General features: G+C 45.7%; 1 protein-coding gene across 9 annotated transcripts in view; it reads left to right on the top strand.

The window, feature by feature from the left end:
• Nucleotides 1-733: 733 nt before the first annotated feature.
• The window catches only part of MCF2 (MCF.2 cell line derived transforming sequence), a 201,900-nt gene continuing 187,671 nt past the window's right edge, over nucleotides 734-14,962 (top strand). For 4 of the 9 annotated variants that reach the window (XM_088465803.1, XM_088465801.1, XM_088465797.1 and 1 more), the window contains exon 1: nucleotides 5,263-6,176. In XM_088465803.1, coding sequence (XP_088321929.1) covers nucleotides 6,062-6,176 — 115 coding nt within the window. In that variant the 5' untranslated portion in view covers nucleotides 5,263-6,061. Of the gene's footprint in view, nucleotides 872-4,889; nucleotides 4,898-5,262; nucleotides 6,177-14,962 lie in introns of those variants that run through there. The other 5 variants (XM_088465800.1, XM_088465799.1, XM_088465798.1 and 2 more) reach the window with 5 other exon arrangements.

Genomic DNA, 14,962 nt, shown 5'->3' with positions numbered 1-14,962 from the left:
TGAAAACGATGAATGATTATCGTTCATGCGCGTTCACGTTTGTAGTTTGTAGTTCAGTCAGACTGGCCATCTCAACGATTTTCATTAAGTTAATATGCAAAAATCGTTTGTAGTTCTAAAAATCTCGTTCATTACATTTAGTAAATGAAAAAAATTAGTAAACGATTTTCGTAAATTTTTCCCTTGAAAAAATGAACAAAAATCGTTTACTAAAATAATTCATTTACCTAATCATTGTGTGTGTATGCAGCATTACTGATTAATACTGGTGAGATGAAATCCATGGAGGTTATAGAGTAATTGGATTAGCAGCAGCTGATGAATTGAATGGAGAGTTGTACTGAGGTGGCTCAGTGTAGGATCAGAGAGCTAGGTAAATGGAGGCAGTGTAGGTACAGGGTTAACTGCACACTCAGGTCCTTTGGCAGGGAAATGGTAGATTGAAGGTGTAGGATGGTTCCAGCAGGAGATTGGGAGCAGGCAGGGCGATGTAGGCTGCTGGGAAGCTGGGATTCAGCAAAAGCACAGGTGAGCACTCAAACAGATAGGTTTTGAGGAGCACAGGAATTCTCTCACAGCATGCGCTGTGAAACACGTTGCACTGGCAACTATGGGAAGCTCTGAACTCCATTAAGTACCCAGTGCAGAATAGTGATAGGTCAGAGAGAGCATGTGACACGCCAGGACTGGAGCAGCTAAGTCACTTGACCAGAGGCAAGATGGCAGCGCCCATACCAGAATGGAATGGAAACACCACCAGGCCTACCCTGGCCAGAATGACACAGTGCTCGCGGAACACTTCACACAGCCAATGCCCGTAGCCAGACACCAGCCCCTCCGGTGGAGGGACCACGCCACAGTGGTCCCACAGGTAATACCTGTTGTCTCCTATGCCGAGAAACCCTGGTCGTGACATAAGGGAGGGAGCTGGAGTGACACATGGAGGAGCTGAAATGTGTATTATGTGAATCTTGCTTTTTGCAATGTATTTTATGCGGTGCTGGATTTCAAAATGTATCTTATATGGATGTGGTTTTTAAAACAAATTTAATGCATCTCTGGCTTTTTCAATATATTTTATATGGAAGTGGCTTTTTCAGTGTATTTTATGTGGATCTGGCTTGTATTTTCAATGTGCTGGGCTCGCCCCCAGCGTGACTAAAAACATGGGTGTGACACAAGGTCATGCTTCTGCAAATGTCATACCAAAGGTGTGTACACAGACCCTAGAAACAACCCTGAGTGCAGCCATGCAATTACGATCCTTACAGAATCAGGCCCTATGTGCGGTGTAATGTGAATAAGATTGCACTACTGTGTGGCGTAATTTCAATTGGGGGTATTACTGTGTGGCCACGCCCCTTCCTTTTGAGACCACGACTGTTATTTTTATCAAAAAAATTGAAGGGAGCAAATTTATAGTTTACAGGGGGGCGCTGAATACCCTAGCACCAGCCTGTGCTTGGGAGTGTACAGAGCCGTAACTAGACATTTTGGAGCCCTGTGCGAGAAAGAGCATGGGTGACCCCCCCCCCCCCTCCTCCCGTGACTCTCTTTCTCAGATGCAGCACTCACACAGCCAATTAATTAAAATCATCCTTACTATTCCAAGTATAAGGTAATAATTTAACAGCTGACCAATAAACAATAATATCTCCTTGTTTGCCATTGTCTTATTAAAATTAAACCACAGGATAACCCTTTGTTTTCATTTAAATAAGATTATGGCAAACAAGAAAATATTATTGTTTATTGGTCACCTGTTAAATTATTACCTTATACTGGAAACAGGTTAATTTTAATATTTTTATTGTATCATATTGTAATCACCCCCAACCATCCCTCCTATTCCCCGGGCTCTCTCGCTTGATCACCATTAATAAAGAGCCCCAGTGCTCGAAACGTGTCAGGCTGCTGCATGCTGTTGGAGGACTGTACCTTGAAACATCTGAACAGTGAGTTACACAGGGGACAACCGGAAATCCCGTTTGTAATACCACGCTGTTTTATACTTTCTTATTGGTACGGGCCCACCCATAAGAACTTATTATTCATAGAGACTTGTTTCATGTTTCTTTAATGTTTTTATGTTTGTATTCTTGATGTTGTGCTCATGATTAGAGCTTTTTATCAACATTTGTATGGCTTCTAAGCTAATTGAATAAATTACATAAAAGTTTTAATGCACTATTGTGCCTTTTATTATTTTTTTTTACATATGTACTGTGGACGTCAGACAACACTCATCTACTTAACAAATATAGTATTACTCTCTTTTTATAATACCATCATTGTTTATTTTTAGCGCCAAGAGGTGCCTAACAAATTTACATTGTTCCTATATCTCCTATAGGCAGTGCAATCACCTGGTCAATGATACCCAGGCACAGAATTACACTGACACAGATTGTGTCTGATACTGACGCGTTGTTAGTGTCTGGAGTGGACTGAGGAATCTGCCTGGCTGTCTGCCCGCTTGTGTATGGTGGTCTGCTGCTCTACCGCTGAGCGCCCAACAGCTCCTCCTCTCTCTTTCTTTCCATTGTGGGTCCTGGGAGTGTGGAGACGGACATCATAACATCTCTTCCATCCCTACAGAGAGATCGCCGAGTGCTTGAGGTGGAGCTGCTGCCTGTAAGTGACAGACAGGAAGGGCTGCAGTGAAGGTGCTGAGCGCACCGCTACTGATATACACAGCAGCGGTAGCCTGGTAAAATAGAGATTGTGATGGGCGGCCGGTTCAGCCCCAAGGCATCCTGCACTCTGTGTGGTGACACCAGCCGCACCACACTAGTTAAGGCCCTGGGCGTGTTGCTGGAGTTTCCTGCTATTCTGAGTTTTGTGTGTGGAGAAGGGAAGCCTGTTTCTGGTGGATGTCTTGCACTTATGTGTACACACTGGGCGATTAGGAAAGACAGTATCATTACGACATCGCAATCGTACAGTAATTCCTGATCCCCTGTAGTGCCTACAATGAACGATCAGTCGTTCAGTGCAGGCACACTCCATCATTCGTGAACATGGTCAATCTGTCGTTATCGGCAGATTGGGCTGCATGTTCAGGCGATGGACAATGTCGGAAACAACCAGCAGGAGCGTGCATCACTGGTCATTTCAGACATTATAGTGCAGGATTACTGAGTGATTGCACGATTATTGCTCAGTAATATCGCCCAATGTGTACGCACCATTACTGTAGCATGAGGCTGGTGCAAGTGCCAAGTCGGCGGGGCGTGGCGCGACGTAAGGGTTCCGTGACTGCATCATCGTGGCCAGAGCCGGCCCTAGCCAATTTGGTGCCCTAGGCAAAATTTTGACTGGTGCCCCCTAGCAGATAATCCCACCAGTAATCTGTGTTTATACGCGGATGTAGTTATATTGCCATCGGACGGGATACCTCCGGCCGTCCATATACCGCCACCGGAATCCCGCCTCCCGAAATAATGCTGACACCAATATCTCAAAGGAGATCAGGATACTGGCATCGGAATCCCGAACGGGATCTTCAGTGATCAGTAACATAGGAAGGAGGGACAGGTCGAGCGCCGAAGGCGTGTGTGGCTGAAATGGGGCGTGGCCTGTGAAAAAGGGGCGGTCTATGGAAAATGGGGCGGAGCATCGCAGCTTCCCCCATTTTCTTTACTTTGGGGGCGTGCTCAGCATTCTCCGAGATGCTGGGCAGCCCCCAGGCAGTCCATACACAAGAGAACAGATGCCGAGCGCATGTGCATGGCATCTGTTCTCCTGCTGCACACCCGCTGTCTCTCCCCAACTTCCCCCCCACCGCGGGACACTGCGGCCCACGGGTGGGACAGCAGAACAGTCCCGAAAACATATATGTATATATACATATACAGTATACATATTTACACATATATACACACACACGCACACATATGTATTTTGTACACATAACACATACATATGCATCCAATAGACATATAAATATACACACATATACATATATATTGTACACATAGGACCCAGTGCTTTTAAATTTAACTAGTAAAAAAATGAATAAACTACGTGTCTTACCTTTCCTACTGTAGCTGACAGACTACACGTTCCTCTCTTCAGAGAACATCCACCTCCATGCTTAGGGGCCAGGCTGTGCCCTCCCTTTCTCCCGCCTTCTCCTTCCCTGTAGCCTGCCAGTCACTGAGACGCAGGCTGCAGCATTACAACCATTGGACAGCTATCGCTCAGCTGCCCAGCACTTCTCTGCGGCCAGGTGCTGTCAATACGCGTGCGCAGCGCTGGAGATCGGATCAGCATAAACATCCGATCTGTGGCAGGGGGACCCATCAGAGAGGGTCCGGGATACTTATCCCCAGCGCTCCCCCCTTAAACCAGCTCTGGTGGGCAGTGTCGCGGAGGGAGGGAGGTAGGGAGGGGGGGGGCAGTGGCAGAGCCCAGGAATGTCCCCAGGCATTCGAGTCGCCCTAGGCATTTGCTTAGAATGCCTATGCCTAGAGTCGTCTGTGATCGTGGCCCCACCCCTGCTACACAATGCTGAGCAGTGGCGTATCTATAATGGGTGCAGTGTGTGCGGGGCACATGGGCCCCAGGGTCCAGGGGGGCCACGCACCGCACACACTGCTCCCATATTTTATTAAATGTACCTGTCCGTGGTCCCGCGTCGGGTGTCAGCGCTGCTCAGAACACCGGAAACACCGCATGTGCAGTAGACTCCGGGCACACTCTAGTGCCCGGAGTCTACTAATGCTCCGGTGGCTGGCCAGCCGCGTCAGTCGGCTGCCAGCCACCGGGGAGAGAGGAGGGGGCCCCTCCTCTCTTAAGACGCCCCTGATGCCAAGATTATCGGCTGGGAGACTTGCCCACTTTTAAGGGCGGCCAGAGCGTCAGCCAATTTTCGGGAGCCTCCCGGCCGTTCCGGGTGAGTAGACAAGCATGATTATTATTTCCGATGATGGTTGTGGCTGTGGACTGGAGAAACAGTGATGGGGGCAGCTTTCCACTTGAAGCATTAGCCCTACAGATACTCCATTTAGCATTAGGTAGTAAAATCAGGTTACAGCAAAAAAAAAGAAAAAAGAATTGTCCCACTCAGAATCAGCCTCTCTGGGCAATGTTAAGTCAATCTTGGAGTCGTAACAACAATTGGTTTAATGCTTGATACTTTTTAATTTGCATATGACATATACAACAGGTGTACAGCGCAATTAATTGTTTTAACTGTAATAGACACAAGGAACATTGACACACACCCATTTCTCATCTGATACATGGTTATGTGTACGCTACTGATCTGTGTATAGGGCTTGGACGCAGCAGACTGGCTGTGAGCTGGGGAAGTTAACAACAGTGAGCACCGGAGGGAGCGACAGAGGGAGGAGTGAGCGTGAGCTCCTGCAGCAACACACACACACACAACACATACAGAACTGTAACACTGGTGTGATCTGCTCGTGTTTATGAATGTGAGTAGCTGCTACTGCTGAGCCTGGCATCCGGGGACTGAGTGCTACTGTACACTGACTGCTGGGAGTGCTGCTGAGGGTGGGACGCTTACAGGACGCTTCACAACGACGGGGACTTTTCATAAGGCTGCGTGATTATTTGCTGGATTTGTCGTGGTGTAGCGGCGTGGAATGATCACGCGTGGAATCTACCCGCGGAGGTTTATGTTGGAGGATATCTGCATCTCCACCTGCATTTTTGTAGATTTGCAGTCTCATCGTCGCAACCTACATATGGTCCATGTGATGTATTAATGGGATGTCCCAGTGGGAAGACTCCTACATAGTGGGGTCCTCAACTCTGCAAAGCTTAGTCTGTGTAACCGGGACAGGTGCGACAAGTGGTCTCTCTCTGTAGTGGTATCCTCGTTATCTCTGTGCTGTCCCGGGTGATACTGCTCACACTTCACTGTGACTATCCCCTCCTGGTCCATCATCTCCTGTGCTGCACCTCTGCTGGCTCTCATAGGGGTCCCTATAGTACCCCATGTGTCACTGCGGCATGGCATGGGGGCAGCCCAGCTCTGACCCTGCCCTACTTGCTGCGTGTATGCAACCACACTGATCCCAGGACAGCAGGCATGGCCACACCGGACACTACTATCCGGACCTCGGCTCTGGAAATGGAGAAGTATTACAGCCTGCAGCAGGCTGCATCACTTATAAACTCCCTGCTGGAAAGTAAGTGCAACAGTAGTAAGTACCCATCACTTTGTAATTTCCCTGCAGTAGGGTTAATGCAATTAAGAACATAACATCATGTTTGTGTGTGTATGCATGCAAATATATATATATATATATATATATATATATATTACACAATATAGCTGCAGTGATTCAATTAACTCAACTGCGCTTGTTTCCTCCTCATCAGCGTACTCAATTTCTGCTACTGTAATAATAATATTGGTGGCTTTTCTGGTTGAACCAGAATGGTACATTAAATTAATAGCAACTTAATTTCGCTAATCCTGAATCCTAGCGGAGTTGTGTAGTGCTAGGGGTGATAGCATGAATGAACCAGAAAGTGATTTCATGGCTTTATTATACTGTATTGTGTTCTGTTTATATTTTGGTTACTGTATTGTAATGTTCTGTGTAACCTTCACTGTATGTACAACGCTGTGGACCACTTGTGGCGCCCTATAAATTAAATGTAATAATATTGTATTCTAATGCAGAGCATAACTCCCCTGCTGCACTTATGTTTGCTATTTTGATGAAATACAAAAGGTACGCCTATCTAGTTCTGTCCGGGATATAACAAGTGTACCTGCAGAAGCAATGGACCCCAAGGGTGAGGCTCAGCTAAAATAATTAGTACCCTTCAGGGTGTGCAGTGGTACTGTATCTCCTGATGAATGTTAATAAGATGTGCCTAGTGCCAGGTGACTGACTATATTACAGGGCTACTTCATGGTACAGAAACTCGCTTGTTTCTTATTGTGAAATGTTAGTTTATGAAAAAGGAAAGATCAAGTATAGAATCAAATCTCACTGTATACAAGGAGGAATGCAATAAGACACAAGTTTCTAAAAGTTTTTCTGTTCTTTTGCAGCAAGATCTGAAGCAGTGATATGTTTTAAAAGCAAAACCGGTCCAATTTATATCTCAGTGCAAAATCGCAGAAAATATCTTCACTTTTTCAAATTTGTACCCTATTACATTGTGTAGGGTGTACAAGTATTCTAATAGGAACAAATAGTTCTCAAAAGTTGGTTTAGTAGTATTTTATTTCTATTGAACCATATATAGCAATGAAAAGTTAAATTAAAAAAACAGAAATAGTTCCAAACTTAGGCGCCTATTGGCCCCATTTATCAACGAGTTCACCTTTCAATGTTAAACAGCTGTAATCTTAGATTGTTAATTCCTGTATCGCTTATGCCATCTATAGATGGCGAGAGTGGTACTGTCCCTATTGCCGGCAATCGGGTCCTGGTACCAGCCTTTATAATCACTGCCGGGCCCCCGACGGGTGAAACAGCGGAGGACGCCGCTGAGGAGGCATATTCATTAGTATCACTGAGATACTAAACTAAATATTCTGCTGGTATTAAAGTGCATTCTTAATTCAGACCCTATGTATCAATTGCCATTATTTTGCAGTGATAACTTCCATCTTGTCAATGTAACACCTGCCAGAGAGCTGCTGTGTAAACTTACCTCACCAATGTGCTTTTTCTTCCATTTTGCATCAATGTAATGCTGATATGAAAATCCAGTTCCCAATTTACAATGCGCAATGGATCTGGCTGGCCCGGAGCTTACGCATAAGCGTCAGTGGTGCCGCACATGCGTAAAACACTAACTTCTAGGGACTGCATTGGCTGCAGCCCCTAGAAGCCGGGCAGGGTTGCCTGAAAGGCAGAGGAGTGGCTTCCCACTGGAAACTGCTGTCTGCTAATCACAGCCCGGACTGGCAGTCCCAGGCCAGGGTGCTCTTCTAGTTGGAGGTCACTGCCAGTCACCGTGTATCCTGTGCAGTCACGGGCTGCAACATTTTACTCACCAAGGTGGTGGATTTTACTTGGGGGGGAGGGGGCTGCATCCTCTAGGTAAAATCCGCCACTGGTTCACATGAACTCAATGATTTCTCTGTGGGTACCCTTCTGATAAATAGCAGGATACATTGATAGCCTCTTTTTCCACAGAAAACAACAGAATAAATGGTGATCATTGTTTGATAAATAGACCCCTTATTAGTATTTATCCCAGAGGACCCAGACTGTACATTGTTTTCCAAGTTTAGAACAATCTCTTTATGAGAATGGTATGCTGCTTGCTCAGGCATGTATGTCTATACAATTAATGCTATATTTATAACTAATGTATATGTAATATATCATTTTTAGTGTATGCTGCTGTCCAAACATGCCAGGAGCAATTAATTTGTATATACTACCATCTGGTGTGTGTGTGTGTATTCAGTAGTAGTACAAGATGTTCTGGCATCCTTGGTGAAGGTAACAAATTATGACACACACACCCCTGAGCAAACACAATTTACTATTTTGATTAATGTATTACCAGCTGTTTTCTTTCCACACTAGACCATGTACTGAGCTTATATATATTATTATATCAGAATATTGATCACACAATAGAAATATACTAGTCCTCTAACCCTAGAAAACCTTTCTATAATAAGTGTACAATATAGACCCTTTTCTTTGGTGACTAGTACAAAATACAGGGCTCTTTGCCTAATGTCTACTGTAAAATACATAATCCACAGGCTGATGACTAGACACTAGAATATAATGTAGAGCCTCTTACCTGGTGGCCAGTGTATAATATAGTATTCCTCAGTGGTCCAGTGTACACTGTTGTCTATTCTCTAGTCTGTGCTGGAGAAATGACCGGGTCACCGACAGTCATTCCCATTGAAGTCAATAGGTAAGCGCTGATTGGCTGAGTTTGCAGCTCCAACGCAAAAAATAGTTAATTTACTGCATCAGTCTTTGCAGATATACACATGCACAGTGGAACTGAAAGTCCAGATTTAAAAAAAAAAAAATAAAACCTAAAAGTTAAAATAAAAAAACAAATTTATTTAAAAAATATTTAAAAACCTTTATTTAAAGAATAAACCATTTTTTTATGATTTTAATGTGTTATCACCATAATGAGATGACGGTAATAGAACAGGTATTGCGGTAGTACAATGACTTCCACAATACTTACTAATAAAGTTGTTCCACATGCAAAGGTATAATCTTTCGACAGGGCTATAGTCAGCCATAGCAATGTTATAATCAGCAGTAAACCTTTGATGTACAGTAAAGGGGGAAAAATAAAAAGTATATTTTTCCTTTTGATAATTCACCTTATTCCTAATCTATCCTGCGCTAAAATCATAGTTGTCGACTTTTATCAACTGCTTAGACTACACACTTCACTCCGGAAATGGGTGGTGGCCTCCAGGAGACCTGCCCACTTTTCTGGCTAACTGGGAACGCTACCTGAGACTCGGAAGTCTCCTGGCCTTTCCATGAGACTAGGGGGTCTGTTTACTAAGCAGTGTTAGGAAACAGAGTGAAAAGTGATAAGAAAGTGATAAGGTGCCAGCCAATCAGCTCCCAACTATCATCTCAAAGGCCATGTTTGAAAAATGACAGTTAGGAGCTGATTGGCTGGCACCTTATCACTTTTCACTCTGTCTCCTAACACTGCTTAGTAAATAGACCCCTAGGTAACTATGACTAAACTCCACTGAAGGATGCCAGGGTAGAGGAGATAATGGGGCTGCTATCAGCTGATATATGAGAGTTTGGTAGTCGCTATCATATAGACAGGTGAGCTCAGACTGGACGCACACGGCATCTGTTCTCTTGTGTAGGTAGAGCCTGGGGGCTTCCCAGCGCCTTGGAGACTGCTGGGCTCGCCTCCAAAGTGACGAAAACGGGGGAAGCCGCGAGGCTCCGCCCCGTCTTCTGTAAGATCCGTCCCTTTTTCTTAAGCCAAAACCTCATTTTCGTCCGCGCGCGCCTTTGGCGCACGACCTGTCCCTCCTTTAGAGGATGAAAAGTTGGGAGGTATGTGATGACACAATATACTGTTACACATGATTAATGTAACTGCACCGCATTGTGCGTTGCACATACCTTCTGATTCACCAGACTATGGGGTCTATGTACGAAGCAGTGATAAGAGACAGAGGGTCTAATTCAGACCCGCTCGCGAGCATAGGACGCATGCGCACGACGGAGGGAGCTCCATCGTGCGCATGCGCGAGACCCGCATAGCGACAGCCAAGCTGTCGCTATGGGTCTCGCACCAAAGGGGGCGTGCTGTCGATGGTGACTGACAGCACTCCCCCTTTGGTGGGCGTGCCGGGGGCGTGGCTGCCAGATGGAGACGTTCCCATGGGAATGCCTACCGTCTGGGTCCGGCCCCACTGACATCACTAGTGATGTCAGTGGGAGTGATTTTGGCTCTGATATAGCCAAAATCACTCCAGGGCTTTGCGGCCACGAGACCCTACCGCAGGGTCTCGTCGCAAGCCCGATGGTCTTGACCATCGCGACCATCATCATGGATGCTCGCATAAGCTGTGGGTGGTAACCCACAGCTATGCGAGCGTCCAAGAGGCCGCTCCATTTTTAGGTAGGAGGGCCCTGATTCAGAGCGAGCGCTCTGGTCAGAGCATCCGGCTCTGAATCAGGCCCAGAGTGAAAAGTGATAAGAAAGTGATAAGGTGCCAGCCAGTCAGCTCCCAACTGTCATTTTTCAAACACAGCCTGTGAGATGGCAGTTGGGAGCTGATTGGCTGGTACCTTATCTCTTTCTTATCACTTTTCACTCTGTCTCTTATCACTGCTTAGTACATTGGGCCTGATTCAGACGATGGTGGCCCAGAGCGCATGCGCACGACGGAGCCGGCTCCGTCGTGCGCATGCGCGAGACCTGAATAGCGACGGGCCATCCATCGCTCCGGGTCTCGCACCAAAGGGGGCGTGCTGTCGATGTTGAGTGACAGCACGCCCCCTTTGGTGGGCGGGCCAGGGGAGTGGCTGCCCAAACGGAGGCCTTCCCTTGTGAACGCCTCCGTTGGGGCCGGCCCCACTGACATCACGAGTGGGAGAAATTTCGGCTGTTAGAGCCTAAATCTCTCTGGGGCTTGCGGCAACGAGACCCTACCACAAGGGTCTCGTCGCAAGCCCATCTTCCTGGCCACTCGCTATAGCTGTGGGTGGACTGTCCTGCGGTTCCACGATAACGATGTTTTTCCTGATTTGCGGAGTGGGGGGCTGTGGTTTGTGAGGTGTTACAGTGCCACATCTCCACAGCGTGCGGCATAAAAAATGGTCACTGGCGTGTCCCCGTCCTGCAGCTGAGACCTCTGAGGTTGGGAGGTATGTACATTATGTTGTGAATGGCCATATAGCTAAATCTGTATACAATGGGAGCGACGTTTTTTCAGTCCTTTTTTGTGCTGGTTTTTTTTTTATTATTTTTTTTTTTTTTTTTAGAGCTTTGTGAAACCTCAGATAATTATTATTATTATTATTACCAGTTATTTATATAGCGCACACATATTCCGCAGCGCTTTCCAGAGAATATTTGGCCATTCACATCAGATAATAAATCAAACAACCTGTATTCAAAACATGCAGTGATTTTTTCTTGGTTTTACCTGTCATAAATCCAGTGGTTTGTAACTTTCTCAAAAACGTGCTGAAAACCTTTGATTTGCCAAATTTTCTTCTTGATGAATTTGCCTCTAAGAGGGGTATTCAATATGGAGCGAAAACTCAGTTTTTGCGATGTTTTCGCACCGATGAGGTCATTTTCGGAGGTTTTGTTTTTACACCGTATTCAATTTCAAAGACTTTTCGTGGATAACTTTTCACCACTGAATAGGTGGCGAAAAAAACTGCAGAATTGGGGTTTAGGGATGCAGGCTTAAAAAAATAGCCTGCACCCATGGGAATAACATTTTAAAAATAACTGTGTCAAAAAAAGTTTAAAAAAAAAAATATTGACACCCCAAAAAATTAATTTCAAAATTGGGGTGAGAAAAAAAAAATGGGAAAAAAGTGTTTAAAAATAGGGAAATAGGTTCAGGGCTATTCTGCAAGTATGCGGCAGGTGTTTTCTAGAATAGGCTATTAGCGACAGGTGCATAATTGCTGAATTTTTTAAAACTTACTTTAGGGACATAAAAATATGCTAGTACCCATTTTCATGTACCCCAAATTTGATGGGACCACTTAAAAAAAGGAAAAAAAAACCCCTAAGTGCTCTTCTGCAACACTTCTTCAATGTCAGGAAAAAACACCTGCTGCGGCTATTTAAATCCCCGACTTTCATTTGGAGGCTAAAACGGGGGTACCCATAGTGATCCTCCATGTTTTTACAACTTTAGGGGGGTCCTACAATTTATTCCAGGAAAGTTTTGTTTTTTTACGCAGATCCCACTTCGCAGCTTCACGTTTTCGTAGGTTTTATATTGAATACTTGGATAAAGCGGGCGTGCGCCCAGGAAAATCTCCGATGTGGAGCGAAAAGTCCAGCACTGACTTTTCGCTCCCATGTTGAATACCCCTCTAAGGGTTCTTTTACTGACACAGAGAAGGAAAGGTAAGGCATACAGAATTTGTTTTTGATCCGGGTGTTTCTTATATACTATTGTAGTAGGGTTTACACTTCATTAGAATATATAGGGTTCAATTCAAAAAGGTGTAAGGGGGCAAATTGCTGTTGAAACGGCAGCCAAACTTGTCCCCTTCGCAGCCCGATCTTGCCCCTGATTTGCGTATTTTTGTACGCAGTCCTCTGCCATAGAGCCACACTTAGTGCCCCATTTATTAATGATCACATTTGCAATTTGATGTGGGCTCAATATTAGCCCGAATGTATGAATATGTACCTGCAAGGACAGGGGCTCCCAAAGGTGCCTGTCTCTGTGATGTGCTAGGACTGAAGTGACTGCGTCAGTGGTCTCTTCACTCCTGTGCAGGGTCTCCTGTGCAGGGCTTCCTATGGAACCCTCTCCTGGCTAGGATTGCGATGTGTAGCCCATAAGCTACAGCGGCTTACGCCATCTTCATCTTTGCATTCCGGAACTTGGTAAATCTGACAGCAGCGCATCCCTCCCATAGAAACCTATTGGAGATATCTGCTGCTGTCTCTCCTTTATACATTCAGGGGATTGTAATATTTACGGGTATCCCTCAAAAACAAATTTTTTAGGGACTGAGCTAATGCTAAAAGGCAGTTTATGGAGGAAGGTTATTTAATGTAAATTGATAAATTACTATTTACCTTCTCTTCTTAATTTATATAAATCTAACATCTGCTATTACGCCAGATTTCATTGGGTGAAACCTATTTCAGACATATAATTAACGTGTTGTCAAAACATATAAAATCAGATTTTTCCACCCATCCACTTGCACCTGTAATTATCCCTTGTGATAGAGTATATCCCTCTTTGGTTCCCATTTTGCTGCCTGCTCTGATATTAGGGCCTGATTCAGCAGAGTACGCAAATGCGATTGCAGCTGTGATTTCGTACGGAACACAGCTTCGAAAATATGCTAATGAATTTATAATATCTAATGCGCTCCCCCTTGTATTGTGCTGATGATGTCTATTTGTACCTCTATACGTATGATCCCTTGTGGTGTAATAATGTGATCTTATATACTGCAAGCTGGATTTGGTAAATAGGTAATAATCCTTTAATGTAGGATAAAACACAAAATTGATATTGCTGATCAAAATCACAATAATGAAGTGAACTTAAATGTTGGTACAACACTATTAATGGTGCACATGTGCAGACAGAGGGCCTGATTCAGACCCGCTAGCAAGCGGGTCAATGGTGGGGCATTGCGCACTCGCAAGCCCTGGAGCGAGTGAAAAAAATTCACTCGCTATGGGGCTCGCTACAAACGGGGCGGCTGTCGATGTTGAGCAATGGCTCGCCCCGTTTTGTAGGCGGGGAGGGGGGGTGGCTTGCCAAACGGAGGTGTTCCCGAAGGAACACCTGCCGTTTGAGGGCAGCCCTACTGACATCACCAGTGAGCTTCCGGCTCTATTAGAGCCGGAAGCTCACTGGGGCTTGTGGCAGACGAGACCCTACCACAAGGGTCTCGTCGCAAGCCTGATGGTCGCGACCATCACCTGGCGGCTCGCAAAAGTTGTGGGTGGTCAACCACAGCTTAGCGAGCGGCCAGGAGGCCGGCTTAAAAAAAAAAAAAAAGCGGCCGGCCTGATTCAGAGCGAGCGCTTGCTTTTTGCGAGCGTCTCTGAATCAGGTCCAGAGTTCGATGTGCAATACTATTAATGAAAGAGTTCAACCATACATGAGGTTAACAGGTGTTGTCACCGCCTGTATTGATCCTGCTTGGTCACTTCTTAATCAGGGTAAAGTTTATGTGGAAAGGATGATCGCACTGTGTGATGGGATCACAAGTGCGGGGTACCTGGTTCCTGGAGTCTCTGTTTGCGGGCCGTTTGGAGTGTTCCGGGATTCTCTCCAGGGACGCAGCAAGCGGCACACCTGGTCCTGGTAGTCCGCTGGGCATCGACCTGAAGCTTGTATCCGTGGTTGGTTCAGCGGGATGAGTGGTATTCCCGACAGGAGTTAGCCGCTTGGCTGCTGCGCCTTCCTCTCCTTTTTCGGCCGTGGACAGATGGTCTCCGTGCGTTGCAGCGCTGTTCGTCCGGAGGAAGGCCTAATGGGCCGAAACGCGTTGGGAACACCTACTGAAAACTTGTGCATTGTACTGCAATATACCCCCGATCTCTGCATCACGTGACTGCACCTGCCCCTAGAACGTGCTCTACACCGGAAGCACAGAGAAGCCGGACGAACAGCTTACACCACAAGGGATCATACTTATAGAGGTACAAATAGACATCATCCGCACAATACAAGGGGGAGCGCATTAGATATTAAAAATTCATTGTACTCACCCTAAGAGGGATTGGCACCCTCTTATCTAAGTGCTGCATACCCCGGCCAGTA

Source organism: Taudactylus pleione, unplaced genomic scaffold (assembly GCF_031769625.1).
Source record: "Taudactylus pleione unplaced genomic scaffold, aTauple2 ptg000064l, whole genome shotgun sequence".
Classification (NCBI taxonomy): domain Eukaryota; kingdom Metazoa; phylum Chordata; class Amphibia; order Anura; family Myobatrachidae; genus Taudactylus; species Taudactylus pleione.
The sequence above is the reverse complement of the archived record's forward strand: the minus strand, read 5'-3'. Positions and strand labels throughout refer to the sequence as shown.